This window comes from Phoca vitulina, unplaced genomic scaffold (genome assembly GCF_004348235.1).
Source record: "Phoca vitulina isolate PV1807 unplaced genomic scaffold, GSC_HSeal_1.0 scaffold14, whole genome shotgun sequence".
In the NCBI taxonomy this organism is placed as follows: Eukaryota; Metazoa; Chordata; class Mammalia; order Carnivora; family Phocidae; genus Phoca; species Phoca vitulina.
This window is the reverse complement of record NW_022589717.1, coordinates 6,970,820-6,991,352: the sequence shown is the minus strand read 5'-3', so window position 1 is coordinate 6,991,352 and position 20,533 is coordinate 6,970,820. Positions and strand designations below refer to the sequence as shown.

Below are 20,533 nucleotides of genomic sequence, written 5' to 3'. Positions count from 1 at the left end.
TTTTTAAAAACAGCTTTATTGATATCACATACCATACAATTCACCCATTTTAAGGGTACAGTTTAATATGTTTAGTATATCCCCAGGGTTGTACAATCTTCAACTTAATTTTGTAAATGAAGTTTTTTTTTTTTCATTTTTATATGTTGATTATAGAAAATCTAGAAAATACAGAAAAGCATATTAGAAGAAAAACTACTTCATCTACAGACAACCATATTAATATTTTGGTGTAGTTCCAGTATTTTTTCCTTATGCAGTTTTTTTTAATGGATTTTCTGTTTTTAGGTTTTTCTGTCATACCACAGAGTTTTGTTTCCTATTTTTGCACTGTACTTTTCATAAATTACTGTAAACTTTTTAATAATAACTAACCATTAAAATTTACTGAATGTTTGTTATTTACCAGGCACCATTCTAGACAGTATTAAGTACTTAATACTAGGAATAACTTCAGAGATTATTCCCATTTATCAACAAAAAAATTTAAGTTAAAAGGTTAAGTAACACATCTGAGGTCGTACAGATACTAAAGTGGTAGAGCAAAAAACATAACCAACTGCATAATATTCTAATATTATGAGCCACAATTTACTCAACTCTTTTTCTATTATTAGACACTTAAGCTATTCCTAATGTCTTAGTATCATAAAGCTATATAAATATCTTTTTTGTTTTCTATCACTTTCTCTTTTCTTAGTTGTTTTTTTTTTTAAGAGATGGGGGCAGGGCAGAGGGAGAGGGAGAGAGAGAATCCTAAGCAGGCTCCACGCCCAGCGCCTAAGCCCAATGCAGGGCTCAATCTTACAACCGTGAGATCATGACCTGAGCCGAAACCCAGTCGTCCACTTAACTGACTGAGCCACCCAGGCGCTGCTCTTTTCTTAGTATTTTATCCTTAGAATAAATTTCCAAGAATCAAAATCAAAGTCAAGGGACATAAAATTTTTTAAGGCTCCTGTTACAGATGGTAAAAATGCTTTCCCAGAGGATTAAACTGGTTTTCACAGCCATTAATAATAAGAATGCCGGGCGCCTGGGTGGCTCAGTTGGTTAAGCGACTGCCTTCGGCTCAGGTCATGATCCTGGAGTCCCGGGATCGAGTCCCGCATCGGGTTCCCTGCTCGGCAGGGAGTCTGCTTCTCCCTCTGACCCTCCTCCCTCTCATGCTCTCTGTCTCTCATTCTCTCTCTCGCAAATAAATAAAATCTTAAAAAAAATAAAATAAAATAAAAAATAAAAAAAAATTTAATAAAAAAAAAAAAAATAATAAGAATGCCTATTTTTTTTTTACAATAGCCTCACAACTATTGTGTTTTATTTTTTAAATCTTTGGTAATGTTGCTTTAACTTTACATTTCTCTTATTACCAGCAACGTTGAACATTTCTTTATATCTGTGCATCACTTTCGTTTCTTCTTCTGGGAATAGTCTGACGTCATCTTGAAAGTTAAGTTAAGTACTGTTCTAAACCTCAACTGATGACTTAAATGTAAATGCATTTAAAACATGAGGGTTTCCTTAATAGCAAACATTTGACTTAATATTAAAATCCAGCATAAGTTTTATAAGAAAAAGAAGTACAATTTATCTTTATTATACAGTAGAACCATAATCCCTACATTGGTTTTTTAAAGGCATGAAACAATTTTTCACTCTTGCTTCTTAAATATTTTCTGAACTGACAACCAAATTTAACTGGTTTAGAAAAGCTGGTTACTATCTATCATTCCTTTTGATGACTAAATCCATTTATCAATAAATGAAAGATTTCTAGGTATCACAAAAGGATATAATAAGGGTTTTCTAACAACAAAGAAGCCATTCGGGCTTCTTTAATCATAGGACGAGCCATTAGTGTTCGTCGTCTCCAGTAATGCTAAGGAAAGAAAAGATGGCATACTTAAAGAATATAATAACCACATCTGTGTTACACAATTATGTTAACAAATTAGGGATTAAGGCATTATAATAGAGTCTTACATGATCTCCTGTTCCAGCAAGATGAATGCATACAGGTTTATATTTGCTGTTCCATTCTTTAGGAACAATAAGTTGGAACCTATTTAAAATAAAAAAGATCTGTGAAATTCTCTTTAAAAGGTTTTTAACTCAAACTTTCAAATTTGTAAAAGTTACATAATTAAATTATTTGGGAGAAAAGATCATTCAGAATTTTGACATTCAAATTATGATTAATTAATGTTTGCACAAAGGCAACTAAGATATTATAAATTTGCTTTGTGTTAGCATATTAAAACATTCAGTACAATATAAACATAGAATTTATTGTCATCATTTTTACCTTGTTCAATACCACAACTTTATAAAGGCATAATGAAATATTCTTATTTTGCCGAGATATTAATATATATGAGTAAGTCTTAGAAAAAAAAAAAAAAACTCTTTAGATAGCTCTGCTTCTTCTCGTTGTAGGAATAATGCTTAGTTGTACAAGCTGTTGATGTATCAATAAGATAGTTTGTTATCAATTCTGTTTTTCAATTTGGAGTGTAAAAGCAATCCACGGCAGAAAAAAACAGTTTTCTCTATTTGTCATCTTCTTACTGTAGTATTTCACCTTTCATTTAAAATTTTTTTCCTATAGAAATTATTTTTTAATTGTGATAAAATACATATAACATAAAATTTTCCATTTTAACCTTTTTTAAGTTGTATGGTTCAGTGGCATTAAGTACATTTACGTTGTGCAACAATCAACACCATTCATCTTCAGAACTTTATCTTCCCAAACTGATTTACTTGTCTTTTTAATTTCCCTAGCAGTAGATATTTTAGAATTATTATCATAGTATAATACTACACTCAGTCAGCTCAAGGTTTGACCTTAGGTAGCTGCATTCTCAGGCAACATAAACCTCAATTCTGAAATTATTTTGCTTGGACAGGGGACAATATCACTAGTTATCTGTTATCAATAAATTATTTAATACAGAACATAGACAAGTACATTTAGAAGGGTTCAATGGTTATTTCTGTTTTGTGCTCATGGCAACTAACTCTTAATTTTTATTCTCATAAAACTAGCAATGTTAACCACTCTGCTTTGTTTTCCATTCTCAGAACTATCCTGCTTCTTGATATTTTGATGATTTGTGGGAAATGAAAACATTTAAAAATGTTTTCCATAGAATGCTGGGTATCGCTGCTATTTTTTCTTCCTTCTGTCCCATAGCAGTGCATACAGAGGCTTCATTATGGAGAATAGCTTTAAATTAATAGAAATCTTTTATTACAGTAATAATGACCACTCATTTAGTAGAGGCTCATTAATTAGTCTGTCTGCTCTTATTATAGTATCTTCTCACAGAGTATCTTCCAGTGCCCCATGATAAATGGGTATAGTTCATGTGAGCTTCTTTGCTAGAGCTGATTGGGTCTGGAGTAGGCCAAATTAGGGCAATAAGATTTGTTCTTTTGGTAATCTGGAAGTAAGACAGACTCTAGATTCTGTTGAGCTTTTGGACATGAAAGCTTTGCAGAGGTGTGGTAGCTATTTTTTGTCAGTTGCATGAGAAACAGAGAAAGCTAACCTACCCACAGAGAAATGACATAGGTCATAAAGCAGAGATAAGAGACCATGAAGCATGCAGGAAAGGGAGGTAGGGGAAGTATCTATATAGATCTTAATGGTTTCCCATTTTCAGCTTCTAAAATCTCTCTTTTTAAAAAATAAGATAAACATATATTATTAGTTTAAGGTGTGTAACATAATGATTTGATATATGTATATATTGTGAAATGATCACCACAATAAGTTTATTTAACATCCATCACCACACATAGCTACAAAATTCTTTTTTCTTGTGATGATAACTTTTTTAAGATCTACTCTCATATGATCTCACTGATATGTGGAATTTAAGAAACAAGGCAGAGGATCATAGGGGAAGAAAGGAAAAAATGAAACAAGACGAAACCAGAGAGGGAGACAAACCATAAGAGACTCTTATTAATCTTAAGAAACAGAGGGTTGCTGGAGGGGAGGGGGGTAGGGGGATGGGGTAACAGGGTGATGGACATTGGGGAAGGTACGGGTTGTAATGAGCACTGGGTATTATATAAGATTGCTGAATCACAGACCTGTACGCCTGAAACAATACATTATATATTAATTAATTGAATTTAAATTAAAAAAAGAAAAAAATATATATAAAATAAAATGAAATAAAAAAAAGATCTACTCTCATAGCAATTTTCAAATATACAGTATTTAAATTAACTATAGTCACCATGCTGTTATTACATCCTCAAGACTTATCTATTTTATAACTGGAAGTTTGTACCTTTTGACCACTTTCACCCATTTCACCCCCCCCCCCACCTCCAACTCTGGCAACTAACCAGTCTGTTCTCTGTATCTATGAGTTCAAGGTTGTTGTTGTTTTAGATTCTACATATAAGTGAGATCATATGGTATTCATCTTTCTCTGTCTGACTTATTTCACTTAGCATAATGGTCTCAAGGTCCATCCATGTCATTGCAAATGGGAGAATTTCCTTCTTTTTTTTTGTCTGGATGATACTGTACTCTCTCTCTATATATCACTTCTTTATCCTTTTATCCATTGATGGACACTAAGGTTGTTTCCATGCTTTAGCTATCATAAATAATGCTGCAATGAACATAGGAGTACAGGTATCTTCCCAAGTTAACGTTCTTGTATCCTTCAAATAAATATCCAGAAGTTGAATGGCTGGATCATATGGTTGTTCTACTTTAAATTTTTTGAGGAACTTCCATACTGTTTCCCATAGTGGCTACAGCAATTTACATTCCCACCAACAGTACTCAAGGGTTCCCTTTTCTCCACATCCTCACCAACACTTGTTATCTTGTCTTTTAATAATAGCCATTCTAACAGGTGTGAGGTAATATCGCCTTGTGGTTTTGCTTCTGGTATTTGGTATTTTGGGGTCTGTTTTTATGCCACACCATTTTCTTGATGGTTAGCGATGTTGAGCACCTTTTCAGGCATCTGTTGACCATATTTATGTCTTCTTTGGAAAATGTCTATTCAGTTCCTCTGCCCATTTTTTTTTTTAAAGATTTTATTTATTTATTTGACAGAGAAAGACACAGCAAGAGAGGGAACACAAGCAGGGGGAGTGGGAGAGGGAGAAGCAGGCTTTCCACTGAGCAGGGAGCCCGATGCAGGGCTCGTTCCAGGACCCCAGGATCATGACCTGAGCCAAAGGCAGACGCTTAACGACTGAGCCACCCAGGCGCCCCAAGTTGTATGAGTTTTTAAATATATTGGCTTATCCGGTCCTGGGATCGAGCCCCACGTCAGGCTCCCTGCTCATTGGAGAGCCTGCTTCTCCCTCTCTCTCTCTGCCTCCTGCTCTGCCTACTTGTGCTTTCTCTCTGTGTCAAATAAAGAAAATCTTTTAAAAAAATTAAAAAATATATATTTTAATATTAACCCCTTATCAGATATAGGATTTGCCAATATTTTCTCCCATTTCACAGGCCACCTTTTCATTTTGTTGGTCTCCTTCACTGTGCAGAAGCTTTTTAGTTTGATGTCGTCCCAAGTTGTTTATTTTTGCTTTTGTTGCCTTTGCTTTGGTGTCAGATCCAAAAAATCAACTCCAAGACTGATGTCAAGGAGGTAACCACCCATATTTTCTTCTAGGAGTTTTATAGTTTCAGCATTATGTTCAAGTCTTTACTCCATTTTGAGTTAATTTTCGTTTGGTGCAAGGTATTGGTCCAGTTTCATTCTTTTGCATGTGGCTGTCCAGTCTTTCTAATACCATTTATTGAAGAGATTCTACCCATTGTACATTCTTGGTTCTTCTGTCATAAATTAATTGACCATATACGGTGGGTTTATTTCTGGGCTCTCTATTCTGTTTCATTGATCAATGTGTCTGTTTTTATGCCAATACCATATTCTTTTGACTACTATGGCTTTGTAGTATAATAGTTTGAAGTCAGGGAGTGTGATGCCTCCAGGTTTGTTCTTTTTACTCAAGACTGCTTTGGCTAGTCAGGTTTTCTTGTGATTCCATACAAAATTTAAGATCATTTCTTATATTTCTTTGAAAAATACCATTGGAATTTTGATAGAGATTGCATCGCATCTGCAGATTGCAAAGGTATGGACTTTTTAACAATATTAATTCTTCCAATCCATGAGCATGGAATATCTTTCCATTTATTTGTGTCATCTTCAGTTTCTTTCATCAGTGTCTTCTAGTTTACAGTGTACAATTTATTCTTGGTTAAATTTATTCCTAGGTATTTTATTCTTCTTGATGCAACTGTATATAGGATTGTTTTCTAATTTTTCTGATGGCTTGTTATTAGTGTATAGAAATGCAACTGATTTTTGTATATTGCATTTGTATCCTACAACTTTACTGAACTTGTTTATTAGTTCTAGCAGGTTTTTGTCATCTGTAAACAGAGACAGTTTTATTTCTTCCTTTCTGATTTGGATGCCTTTCTTTTTCTTGCCTAATTGCTCTGGCTAGGACTTCCAATATTCTGTTGAATAAAAGTGGTAACAGTTTGCATAGTTGTCTTGTTCCTGATATTAGAGGAAAAGATTTTAATTTTTCGCCATTTAGTATGATGTTAACTATGAGCTTGTTAATATACAGTCTTTATTATATTGACATATGTTCCTTCTATAAAAGTTTGTTGAGAGTTTTTATCATAAATGGATGTTGAATTTTGTCAAATGCTTTTCCTATTTCCATTGAGATCAACATATGAGTTTTATCCGTCATTTTGTCTATGTGGTATGCCACAGTGATTGATTTGCAGATGTTGAACCATCTTTTTATCCCTGGGATAAATCCCACTTAATCATAGTATATGATCCTTTTTGTGTATTGTTGAATTTGGATTGCTAGTATTTTGTTGGGGATTTTTACATCTATGTTCAGTAGGAATACTGGCTTGTAATTTTCTTTTCTTATGGCTTCCTTGTCTGGTTTTGGTATCAAAGTTAACGTTGGCCTTGTAAAATGAATTTAGAAGGTTCCCTCCTCTTCAATTTTTTTGAAGAGTTTGAGAAGGATTATTATTAATTCTTCTTTAAATGTTTGGCAGAATTCACCAATGTAGTCATCTGGTCCTCGACTTGTCTTTTTTGGGAAATTTTTGATTCCTGATTAAATCTCCTTATGGGTAATTGGTCTGTTCAGATTTTATATTCTTCATATTAAGTCTTGGTAGGTTGCACATTTCTAGAAATTTAACCATTTCTCCTAGGTTATCCAACTGATTGGTGTATAATTATTCACAGTGGTCTCTTATGATTTTTTCTATTTATGTGATATCAACTGTAATGGCTCCTCTTTCATTTCTAATTTTACTTGAGACCTCTCTCTTTATTTCTTGGTAGCCTAGCTAAAAGTTTGTTTATTTTGTTTATCTTTTCAAAAACACAGCTCTTAGTTTCATTGATCTTTTCTATTATCTTTATAGTCAGTATTTAATTTATTTCATCTCTGATCCATACTAATTCCTTCCTTCTACTAACTTTGGGCTTAGTTTGTTCTTTTTTTAGTTCCTGGTGTAAACTTAGGTTGTTTATTTTTATAAAAGATCTTTCTTTTTTTTTAATGTAGGCGTTTATCACTATGAACCTCCCTCTTAGAACTGCTTTTGCTGTACTCCATAAATTTGGGTATGTTGTATTTCCATTATCATTTATCCCAAGGTGTTTTTGATTTCTCTTTTGATTTCTTCTTTGACCCACTGGTGTTTCAATAGCATGCTGTTTAATCTATACATATTTGTTAGTTTTCCAGTTTTCTTCTTGTTTCTAGTTTCATACCAATGTGGTTGGAAAAGATGCTAGATATGATTTCAATTTCTTAAATTTGGGGTGCCTGGGTGGCTCAGTCATTAAGCATCTGCCTTCGGCTCAGGTCATGATCCCGGGGTCCTGGGATCGAGCCCCACATCGGGCTCCCTGCTCCGCGGGAGGCCTGCTTCTCCCTCTCCCACTCCCCCTGCTTGTGCTCCCTCTCTCGCTGTGTCTCTCTCTGTCAAATAAATAAATAAAATCTTAAAAAAAAAATTTCTTAAATTTATTAAGATTTGTTTTGTGACTAATATATGATCTCTCCTGGTGAATGCTCCCTGTGCATTTTAAAAGATGCTGTTGGATACAGTGTTTTGTGAATGTCTGTTAAGTCCATCTGGTCTAATGGATAGTTTGAGTTCAATGTTTTCTTACTGATTTTCTGTATGGATTATCTATCCATTGTTGCAAGTTAAGTATCAAAGCTTCCTATTGTTATTGTATTGCTGCCTTCAAGTTTGTTAAATTTTTTTTAATATATTTAGTTCCTATGTTGGGTGCATAAATATTTACAAATGTTATATCCTCTCATTAGATTGATCCTTTTATCATTATATAATGACCTTCCTTGTTCCTTAACAATCTTTGTCTTAAAGTCTATTTTGTATGGTAAAATATAGCTACCTCTACTTCCTTTTCATTTTCATTTGCATGGAATATCTTTTTCCATCCCTTCACTTTCAGTCTGTGTATGTCCTTACATCTGAAGTGAGTCTCTCTTTAGCAGAGAGAGAGAGAGAGAGTAAGCAAGCTCAGCGTGTTACATACTTACGTAAGTATTCTCTACACCCAATGTGGGGCTCAAACTCACAACCTTGAGAATAAGAGTCCCATGCTCTTCCAACTGAGCCAGCCAGGTGCCCCTGAAGTGAGTGTCTTATAGGCAGCATATAGTTGGGTCCTGCTTTTTAATCCAGTCAGCCATTCGAAGTCTTTTGATTAGAGATTTTAGTTGATTTACATTTAAAGTGGTTATTGATAGATATGAATTTACTATTGCCATTTTGTTTATTGTTTTCTGATTGTTTTATTATCCTTTTGTTCCTTCTTTCTGTCTCTTTGTGATTTCATGACTTTCTCTAAGGTACACTTAGATTTATTTCTTTTTTGTTTATCCAGTAGGTTTTAGCTTTGTGGTTCTATCAGGCTTATATAAATCATTTTATATTTATAAATCTATTTTAAGGTGATAACAACTTAAGTTTGAATACATACTATAAAGCTCTGTATTTTTATTCTGCCCCAACCCACATTTAATGGGAGTAATGCCAAATAATGATTGTAATTAATACTAGCAATTCAAAATAACATTGCATTGATTTTATTATAATTATAAATAAAAAAATAACTTACTACTTTAATTTTCTGATTAAAAATTCTTACCTTGCAATAACAGATTCAATTGGCATTATATCAGGCACATAGTGGGCCATGGGGGAAACAAAGTGCCCATCTAGGATCTTACAGTCTGATTGCTCTTCAATCTAAAAGAAAAGCAAAACCAAAATGTATACATGTAGACTAAGATATCTTGGTCTATCATACATGTTTTCCTATAAAAAAAGTTCTAGTCAATTAAAAACCTTTTTTCACTGATGACTACATATTCTTTTGCCCCAATCAGCTTTCTTTCTTTCTTTCTTTTTTTAGATTTATTTATTTTAGAGAGAGAGTGAGCAAGCTCAGCAGGTAGGGGCAGAGGGAGAGAGAGTCTCAAGCAGACTTCATGTTGAGTGCAGAGTCCAACATGGGACTTCATCTCACAACCCTGGGATCATGACTGAGCCCAAACCAAGAGTCTGACACTTAACTGGCTGTGCCACCCAGGTGCCCCCCATTCCCAGTCAGCTTTCTAAAGACATGGCTTTTATACACATTTCTTTTCCTTTTACATCCTTTACTACAGGCCAGTTGGAAAAGTAAACTATAGGGTACCTGAGTGGCTCAGTCGGGTAAGCATCTGCCTTTGGCTCAGGTCATGATCCCAGGGGCCTGCTCTGCAGGGAGTCTGCTTTTCCCTCTGCCCCTCCCCCCACTTGTTCTCTCTCTCTCTCTCTCTTTCTCTCTCAAATAAATAAATAAAATTAAAAAAAAAAAGGAAAAGTAGGGGCACCTGGGTGGCTCAGTTGTTAAGCGTCTGCCTTCAGCTCAGGTCATGATCCCAGGGTCCTGAGATCGAGCCCCACATTGGGCTCCCTGCTCAGTGGGAAGCTTGCTTCTCCCTCTCCCACTCCCCCTGCTTGTGTTCTCTCTCTCTCTCTGTCAAATAAATAAATAAAATCTTTAAAAAAAAAAAAAGGAAAAGTAAACTATAAATAAACCTCATTTGTACAACAGCATGAAATAAGTCAAAATAAAATACTAGTTGGAAGAACTTAAAAATATAAAATAACCGTAAGAACAATTTACAAAGAAACTGTAAAAATAATTTACCGAAATCAAATAAGGGTTGACTTGATGTTAAATATATTAGAATGGCTCATTTTAAGAAATCCATTGACGTGATGAGTCATGTAAACACATTAAATAGGGAGAAATATATATTTACATACATAGCAAAGGCATTTGCTCATATTTAAAGATTTTATTTATTTATTTGACAGAGAGAGACACAGCGAGAGAGGGAACACAAGCAGGGGCAGAGGGAGAGGGAGAAGCAGGCCTCCCACAGAGCAGGGAGCCCGATGCGGGGCTCGATCCCAGGACACTGGGATCATGACCTGAGCCGAAGGCAGACGCTTAACGGCTGAACCACCCAGGCGCCCCGGCATTTGCTAATATTTAACACCTAAACCTTCCCCTCCTCAAATAGTTCTTTTTTTTTTTTAAGATTTATTTATTTATTTGAGAGAGAGAGAGAGCATGAGCGTAAGGAGGGGCAGAAGGAAAGAATCTCAAATAGACTCCTGCTGAGCATGGAGCCTGACACAGGGCTTGATCCCACCACCCATGAAATCATGACCCAAGCCAAAACCAAGAGTCAGACGCTTAACCGACAGAGCCACCCAGTGCCCCTCAAACAGTTATTTTTGTTTATGTATTATTTTTTTAAAAGATTTTATTTATTTATTTATTTATATGAGCGGGGGGAGGGGCAGAGGGAGAAGCAGAAACCCTATTGAGCAGGGAGCCCCACACAGGGCTCAATTCCAGGACCCTGGGATCATGACCTGAGCTGAAGGTGGGAGCTTAACGACTGAGCCACCCAGGGGCCCCAGCCAAGTTATTTTTTTTTTTTTCAGATTTTATTTATTTATTTGACAGAGAGAGAGATAGCGAGAGTGGGAACACAAAGAGGGGGAGTGGGAGAGGGAGACGTGGGCTTCCCGCGGAGCAGGGAGCCCAATGCAGGGCTCCATTCCAGGACCCTGGGATCATGACCTGAGCCGAAGGCAGACGTTTAACAACTGAGCCACCCAGGCGCCCCGCCAAGTTATTTTTTTTAAATAAAAAATCTTTATCAGGTCAGTAGTCAAAATTAAATTAGCAGTAAACACCACATATTTTCATTAAAATTGGAAACAAAAAACTATATCTGTAGATACTATATATATCCAGCTCATTTTAAAACACAAATTCTAGCCAGTAGTGTCAATATCTTATATTAAATAATCCACATTTTTTTTTTTAAAGATTTTATTTATTTATTTAAGAGAGAGAGAGAGAACACAAGCAGGGGGAGCTGCAGGCAGAGGGAGAGGGAGATGCAGGCTCCCCACCAAGCCCCAGGACCCTGAGATCATGACCTGAGCCGAAGGCAGACACTTAACCGACTGAGCCAGTCAGGCGCCCCTCCACATTTTTTTTTTTTGCAAATGACTTAAATGCTACTTTATCATAAAGTAAGTTTTTTTTTGTTTTTTGTTTTTAAAGATTTTATTTATTTATTTGACAGAGAGAGCATAAGCAGGCGGAGCAGCAGAGGGAGAGGGAGAAGCTGGCTCTCTGCTGAGCTGGGAGGCCATGCGGGGCTCAGTCCCAGGACCCTGGGATCATGACCTGAGCTGAAGGCAGACGCTTAACAACTGAGCCACGCAGGCGCCCCTGGCAAATTATTTTCAATTCTTTAATTGTTCTTATTAGCCTATCTTTTTTTTCTCCAGTTTTTTTTAAGTTTCCAAGTTTTAATTTAAATTCTAGCTAGTTAACATGCAGCGCAACACTACTTTCAGATGTAGAATTTAGTGATTCATCATTCAACATACAACACCCAGTGCTTATCACAGGAAGTGCCCTCCTTACTACCCATCACCTGTTTCACGATTCCTCCATCTGCCTCCCCTCTGGTACCATCAACTTGTTCTCTATAGTTAAGAGTCTGTTTCTTTGCCTCCCTCTCTTTTTTTCCCCTTTGTTCATTTGTTTTGTTTCTTAAATTCCACATGAGTGAAATCGTACGGTATTTGTCTTTCTTACTGACTTATTTTGCTTAGCATAATACTCTCTAGCTCCATCCATGTTGTTGCAAATGGCAAGATTTCATTCTTTTTTATGGTTGAATAATATTCCATGATATATATTCCATGATGTATATTTATATCCCCCACATCTTCTTTATCCATTCATCGATCAATGGACACTTGGGCTGTTTCCACAATTTGGCCATTGTTTATAATGCTTATCAGCCTATCTTTTATTTGTACTAAATCTTGCTGTTTTGATCATGCTGCAGCTTTATAATACCTATTGGTAAATGACTGAACTAGGTTTTACTTAACACTCTTCTTTTTTAAGTATTCCTGATCTGTTCATACTCTCATGGTTCTTCCCAAAATACCTTCAGGATCCTTTTATAGACTTTAGTTCTAAACTGAATATTTTAACTAGGATTGCACTGCGTTTTTTGAAAATGGTAAGGAGACCCAATGTGTATGATATGAAATTTCTAATCCAAGAAGTTTTTATATTTTAGTCTTTGTGCCTCCTAGTATGGTTTTAAAGTTTTCTTTTTGTATAATTTAGAAGAATAAATTATTTGATAAAGGAGGTAGCACAGATTAATGTGAAAGGGAGTAATAATTCAACAAATAATGTTGGGACAACAGGCAATTTGGTAAGAAAAAAAGGAGATTTTAGAGCCATAAGTAATATAGATTTAAAAATTAAGCTACAACTCAAGAATAAAAAGATGAATAACCCAGTTAAAAATTTGGCAATGATTTGGGGCACCTGGGTGGCTCAGTCAGTTAAGTGTCCAACTCTTGATTTCAGCTCAGGTTATGATCTCAGGATGGCAAGATCAAGCCCCATGTTGGGTTCCACACTCGGTGGGGAGTGTGCTTGAAATTCTTTCTCTCCCTCTCCCTCCGTCCCTCTGTCCCCTGCCCTGTGCTCACTAGCTCTAAAATAAATAAATAAATCTTAAAAAAAGGCAATGATTTCATAGGTATTTCTTCAAAGAAGATATGCAAATGGCCAATAAGCACATGAAAAGATGCTCAACATCACAGTCATAAGGGAAAGGCATATCAAAAATCACAATAAAATACACTTCACACCCACTAGGATGGCTGTTTAATACAAATATTAGTGAGAATGTGGACAAATTGGAACCATTATACACTGCTGGTGGGAAAAGTAAAATGGTGCACTTTGGAAAACAGTTTTCAGTTTGTCAAAAAGTTAAACATAGAATTACCATATGACCCAGAAATTCCAGTCCTATATATATCTAAATAATTCAAAACACATATCCACAAAAACACTTACACATGAATGTTCATAGCATTATTATTCATAATAGTCAAAAAGCAGAAACCTAAATGTCCATTAGCTGATAAATGGATAAACAAAATGTCACATATCTACACAATGGAATATTATTTAACAATAAAAAAGTGAGGTATTGTTAGATAACATGGATGAAACTTGAAAATTTGTTCAGTGAAATAAACCAGACACAAAAGGCCTCATATTAAATGATTCCATTTATATGAAATGTCCAGAATTGGTGGATCCATACAGAATAGCAGACTAATGACTGCCAGCAGAGAGAAGGCTGTATGGAAGTGGGAAGTAACAGCTAATGGGTATACGGTGTCTTTTGGGGGAGATAAAAATGTTCTGGAAGTAGGTAATGATAGTGGTGATGATTGCACATCTTGGGAATGTAGTAAAAAACAACAACACTGAACTGCACACTTTAAAAGGGTGAATTCCATGGCAGATGAAAATATCTTGGTTTTTATTTATTTATTTATTTTTTAAGGTTTTATTTATTTATTTGACAGAGAGAGACACAGCGAGAGAGGGAACACAAGCAGGGGGAGTGGGAGAGGGAGAAGCAGGCTTCCGCCAAGCAGGGAGCCTGATGCAGGGCTCGATCCCAGGACGCTGGGATCATGACCTGAGCCGAAGGCAGACACTTAATGACTGAGCCACCCAGGTGCCCCTATATCTTGGTTTTTAAAAACCAAGAGAGACGGTGATGGGGAGAATACAGGGAGAGGAAGGAACTCTGTAAGAATGCATTCTAAAACCTTAACAGTAACTCCTCCTTGGGAGAGAAATGGAATTAAGTGGTGGAAAGTGGCAGAAAGTTAGAGTTTTGATTTTTTACTTGGTATAATTTTAATTTGTCTAAGTCTATGATTTTTAATAGAAAAAAACAGCGATAATAGAAATATTTAGCAAAATTTGAGGGAGAAGTGTTCTAAATCCAGAAGCTACGGAAAGAACAGCTATATGGTATAGAAAAGGGATTTCCAATTTATAAAATTTTGTTTTTAGCAGTGGAATAGTTTTGAAAAATGAAATCTCCTAAAGTTATCCAATACATAAGAGATGAAAGTAGAGTTACTTTGGTTGAAGGACAATGAGGGATGTGAAGCCCATACATTTGTACCCCCTCCCCAACAATACCTCAATTATCCAATTACATAAACCTAGAACTGCTTTACAGAAAAGTGTATGGTTGCTAAAAAAACAAAGCTATTTCAAATATATTTTCTCATCGTCTCTATTATTACAGCATTTTCTTTCTACCCTTCTCCCATCAATTAACATAACATTTCCCTGATGTTATTTAGAAGCTGTTTTGGGTGGGTGCCTGGGTGGCTCAGTCGGTTAAGCATCTGCCTTCAGTTCAAATCATGATCCCAGAGTCCTGGGATTGAGCCCCACATCTGGCACCCTGCTCAGCGGGGAGTGTGCTTCTCCCTCTCTCTCTGCCCCTCCCCCTGCACTCTCTCTCATTCACTCTCTCTCTTAAATAAATAAATAAATAAAATTTAAAAAAAAATAGAAGCTGTTTGGCAACAACTTCTCATGTGCTGATTCTCCAACTAGAATACTTCCCCGTATTACTTATAGTTCTTCTGAGATGTTGAATAATTTATTTTAACCCTCCTGATCCTAAAGATACAAAACAAGGCTCAAAAAGATCGAGACTTAAATAGTTTCTTGTATTTAGGCAAGTACTAAATATATGCTCTCAAATATACATGAATGATAGTTATTATAAGCATCCTCTTAGGACACATATAGTATTTAATAATATTAAATGAAAAATCTATACTCATGTTTTAGTGTTTACTGTTATTATAGTCCAACATTCAACCTACTCTTTGTTGTTGTTTTTTAAAGATTTTTATTTATTCGATAGAGAGAGCCAGAGAGCACAAGTGGGGGGGTTGGGCGGGGCAGCAACAAAGGAAAGGGAGAAGCAGGCTCCCTGATGTGGGACTCGATCCCAGGACCCTGAGATCATGCCCTGAGCCGAAGGCAGACGCTTAACCGACTGAGCCACCTAGGCACTCCCAACCTACTCTTGACACATATTTATGTTAAACCAGAATTTCTGTAACTTCATTTCTTTTATTTAAATACCTTATCGATGTGTACTGGATAATCACTTGAAACCAGATTCTGACATCTTTCTCGATTTCCAATCATCTTTCTGAATTCGAAGAGTCTATTATGATAAGGGGGGAGAAAGGAAAAATTCAGTATGCCCATTGTATTGAGAGTGTATAATGCTGAAAAATTTGCAAGTCCAATTTATAAGCTATGTCAAAATTTAATTTGAATCATTAGAGAAAAAGATGAGGCTATTGGTTTTTATTCAAGCTGGACATTTTGTCTCATAAAATATGTGAGAAATATCATTGTTCAGAAAGCAGTTAACATATACAAGACTCAAAATTAAAGCCATAAATCCTGAAAATTCATTTTCTTAAGTCCAGATATTTCCATGAGCTACAGTATAGCTCAGCTTTATTGTCATTACAAATTCAAGTTACCCGAGGAAGCTCGGTCCCTGGAAACTCTAAGCAACTTAAAAATAATTAAAGTTAAAAAATCTAGCTTGTATTTAAGAGCTCTTTATTTTTAATTTTATTTAATTTTAAAATTACTTTTAAAATAGTTCAATTTATGATTATACGGTTTAAAACTTAAGAGAAATAATTAAAAAGACAAATGACAAAAGGAAATAATTACGTTTTATACTTCAATGCTTAATTTACCAGTCACTTTATATTTATAGTAAAGGATTTTATCACTGAAAAAAAATTTTAAATGTTTACTACAACAAATTTAGAATAAGCAAATTTGGGAGAAAAAAAAATGCTTACCTTTTGAGATCTTCTGGCCTCCCCCATCCTCTGATAAAAAGTTTTGTGAGGAGAAGTCTCCGGTATAGAATATCTAACTTGCTCACACCCATTAGTAGCAAACAAACATCTATGAAACAAGATTTAAAATGACTTTAAAATATTTTATTTTAGGCAGCAGGTCAATTTCCTAACCATCTCTTTAAATATCAGGTAAAAATTAAAGATTGATATACTCTCTTTGCAACTTTCAAATATATAATATATATTTTTAACTATAGTTACCATGCTGTACATTACATCCCCAGAACTATTTATCTTATAGATCTTAGAAGTACTCATCACAAGAAAAAAAATTGTAACTCTGTTAGGTGATGGATGTTAAACTTATTGTGCTAACCATTTCACAATATATACATCCATCAAATCATTATGCTGTAAACTTTAAACTAATACAATGTTATATATTAACTATACATCAATAACACTGGAGAAAAAATTGAAGACTGAGATTAAACTATGTACCTTGAATTTATTCTCTTGGATATAGATATAGAAAAAAAGAACTGGGATGAAAGTAGAGAAGATGAACTCTGTATTCCTTTAGGGCAGGATCTTCCCATCCTCAGCACAGTGACTAACAGTAACACTCAGTATTTATTGGATAACAATTGTAGTGGCTATTACTTATGTAGTACTATATTATCTGCCAGGCACCATTTTGTAAAACTATACACACTCACACACCCACCCACACACACACACACATACACACACTCCTGTTTAAACCTCCCAGCAACTTTATGAAAAAGGATCTATTACCCCAAGATGAGGAAACTAAGCCACAGAGAAAATAGGTGATTTATCTAAGGTCACACAGCTAGTGGTAGGCTGAGCTAGAACTGAATCCCTGGCATACAGCGAGATCTAACTACTATTCTACACTGCCTGTCTACCACACTAGAGTGCATGAAAAGTAATAATTAAGCAATGCTAATATGTTGTAGCACTTTTCTATTTTTTCCAAATATTTCTAAATTTTTTTTTGGTTTTTGATTTTTTTTTTTTTTAAATATCTGCCTCTGTCTTTTCAAATTGAATGGTGTAGTTCTGACTTGTGGGCAAAACCTGATTCAGTTTCAGGGTTTATTCTACTTAGAAAAATGGAAAATAGTGACCTTTAATGAGTACTTATCTATTATTTTGACTGTTCTCATGGAACCACCACTTATGTTTTATACTTTTGCTCTTTGATCTGTAACAAAATACAAGTTTAACTTAATGCTCCTCTTTGTTTACATAGGTATACAATCTAATCCACCATCCAACTGGGCCGGCACTTTATTGTTTTTATGACTGGAGCAGCAAAACCAAATCCTTCATATTGCCTCTCTCACAACTCTCAGGACCAAGAACAAGCATTTACTAGATAAGGTACTTGTTAAGCAATATAATCTATAGTATTTAGTATTTTTTAATACCACCCAACTCTCTTTTTCCCAATTCCCATGTGTTACTCAATTTTTATTCTTGATAAAAATTTGGTTGTGGCATAATCTTGCTAAGGAAAATAACCCATAATGTATATCCAGCTTTGTTTATACTACTTATATCACCATCATAAATAAACAAACTGGTATTCTGATTACTAGACGACAATGAATTATCATCAATTAGTTCCCCAAAGCTAAACCATTCTAGGATGGCCTAACACAAACTTAAGTTTCTGAACTTTTAAGAATATTACTTTTTTTCATGTAAGCAAAAAGTATTTATTAAATGCTTACTATATGCCAACAATTATTTTAGGCCCTGTGTTATAAGATGACCAAGGCACATTCTTCCTCTCACAGATCTTATATTTTAGTGGAGGAAAACAAATTACCAAAAAAAATAAGCAAAGAATAGATAGATAATGACAACACTATAATGATAATATAACAAGAGAGTGTGATAAATACCAGAAGGCTCCTTTTTTTTTTAATTTTTCTTAAAGATTTTATTTATTTATTTGACAGAGAAAGACACAGCGAGAGAGGGAACACAAGCAGGGAGAGTGGGAAAGGGAGAAGCAGGCTTCCCGCCGAGCAGGGAGCCCGATGTGGGGCTCGATCCCAGGACCCTGGGACCATGACCTGAGCGGAAGGCAGATGCTTAATGATCGAGCCACCTAGGCGCCCCCAGAAGGCTCCTTTGATAGTCGAAAAAAGTCCCACTTAACCAAAGAGGTAACATTTAAGGCAAGACCTATATAACATTAAGATGCTGGCCAAGACTTTAAACTGTAAATCTCATTAAAATCTATACTTCCTGAAGTCTACTCATGGACAATATTCCAATGAAATATGTAAAAACTATTTAGTCGTTAGGTAAAGGTAAAGCACAGGAACAAATAATTAATGTAAGAGGAAATGCAAGAGAAAATGATCACATAAGTCTCTATTTGCTAATTCAAAGATGCTCACTGTAACATTTTAAAATTCAAACAATACAGAAGTAGGTAGAGTAAAAAAAGGGAAGAATAATCTTGTTTCCATTACCTCCAATTCTACTTTTCAGAAATATTTAGTACTAACAGTGTGGAATCTTTTCTTGTTGACATTATTTACTTACCTATACAAACTTTAAAAAAAAACTTACTAGTTACAGGGGCGCCGGGGTGGCTCAGTCGTTAAGCATCTGCCTTCGGCTCAGGTCATGATCCCAGGGTCCTGGGATCAAGCCCCACATCAGGCTCCCTGCTCAGTGGGGAGCCTGCTTCTCTCTTTCCCACTCCCTCTGCTTGTGCTCCCTCTCTTGCTGTGTCTCTCTCTGTCAAATAAATAAATAAAATCTTTAAAAAAAAAAACCTTACTAGTTACATTACACATTTTTGGCAGTATTTAACAACAATATACAGTATAGGAGCAGTATTTAACAAAAATATACAGTATAGGAGCACCTGGGTGGTTCAGTTTGTTGAGTATCCAACTCTTGGTTTTAGGTCAGGTCATGATCTTGGGGTTGTGGGATTGAGCGCCGCAACTGGCTCCATGCTCAGCACAGAGTCTGCTTGAGATTCTCTCTCTCTCCTTCTCCCCCTCCCCCCTGCTCCCACTCTCTTTCTCTCTCTCTCAAATAAATAATCTTTCAAAAAAAAAAAATATATATATATATATACAGAGTAAAGTCTCTCTTCTTTACTTCCAAGTTTCCTCTCCTCCTAAAAGGTAAACACTGTATTTAATGCTGTATACCCGTGACCTCTATCCGTTTATACATGTACATATATTTTAGGAGTTTCTGGTGTGTTTGTTTTTAAACACAAAAGAGACCAACTTCATTGTTTGTCTTTTTCCAATGTTGTTCTGCACCCTGCTGATTTATAGGACTGCCTCATTTTTTTCTATTAAGAGATGAGCTTAGGGGCGCCTGGGTGGCTCAGTCATTTAACGTCTGCCTTCTGCTCAGGTCATGATCCCAGGGTCCTGGGATCGAGCCCCACATCGGGCTCCCCGCTCTGCAGGAAGCCTGCTTCTCCCTCTCCCACTCCCCCTGCTTGTGTTCCCTCTCTCGCTGTGTCTCTCTCTGTCAAATAAATAAATAAAATCTTAAAAAAAAAAAAAGAGATGAGTTTAGCCCATTTATATTTATCACTATGGTATTTTTTGGGTTTCGTTCTTTTAGACTTTTGGTTTTGAGTTTTCATTTTTTAAAAATTATTCACATTTAATTGTTTTACATTTTAGTGTATATAAATTTGAAAGAGATATATTTAAAGTTCAATATGTCATAATGGCTAAGAGCATACACTCTTCCCTGGGTTGAATCCTCTACCATGTGACTTTGACCAAGTCACTTATCCTTTCTGTGAGTCATCTGTAAAATGGGAATAACAGTACTTACCCCTTAGGATTGGTATGAGAAGTAAATGAGTTACCATTTATGAAGCATTTAAACAGTACTTTGCAAATTTAAGTGCTATACCTATGACTAATAGCAACAATATTATTGATTATCCTTATTGTGGGGTCTCCCAATCAAATGGGGGGGCCATCAAATGTGGGGTGATCCAATCAGGTAGAGGCTGGGGGTACAGGTGGTGAAAGAATTCACCCAAGGCAGAATAACAGAGATACAAGTTTACGGAAGTGG

At 35.6% G+C, this 20,533-nt stretch overlaps 1 protein-coding gene across 11 annotated transcripts in view; it reads right to left on the bottom strand.

Annotated features, from left to right (window-relative positions):
* Positions 1 to 20,533, bottom strand: part of ABHD18 (abhydrolase domain containing 18) — a 50,813-nt gene that overhangs the window by 23,216 nt on the left and 7,064 nt on the right. For 3 of the 11 annotated variants that reach the window (XM_032412808.1, XM_032412810.1, XM_032412811.1), the window contains exons 2-6: positions 16,421 to 16,529; positions 15,675 to 15,759; positions 9,231 to 9,331; positions 1,984 to 2,062; positions 1,795 to 1,879 (exon numbers count right to left, since the gene is read on the bottom strand). In XM_032412808.1, the coding sequence (XP_032268699.1) occupies positions 1,795 to 1,879; positions 1,984 to 2,062; positions 9,231 to 9,331; positions 15,675 to 15,759; positions 16,421 to 16,512 (442 nt within the window). In that variant the 5' untranslated portion in view covers positions 16,513 to 16,529. The other 8 variants (XM_032412809.1, XM_032412812.1, XM_032412813.1 and 5 more) reach the window with 8 other exon arrangements.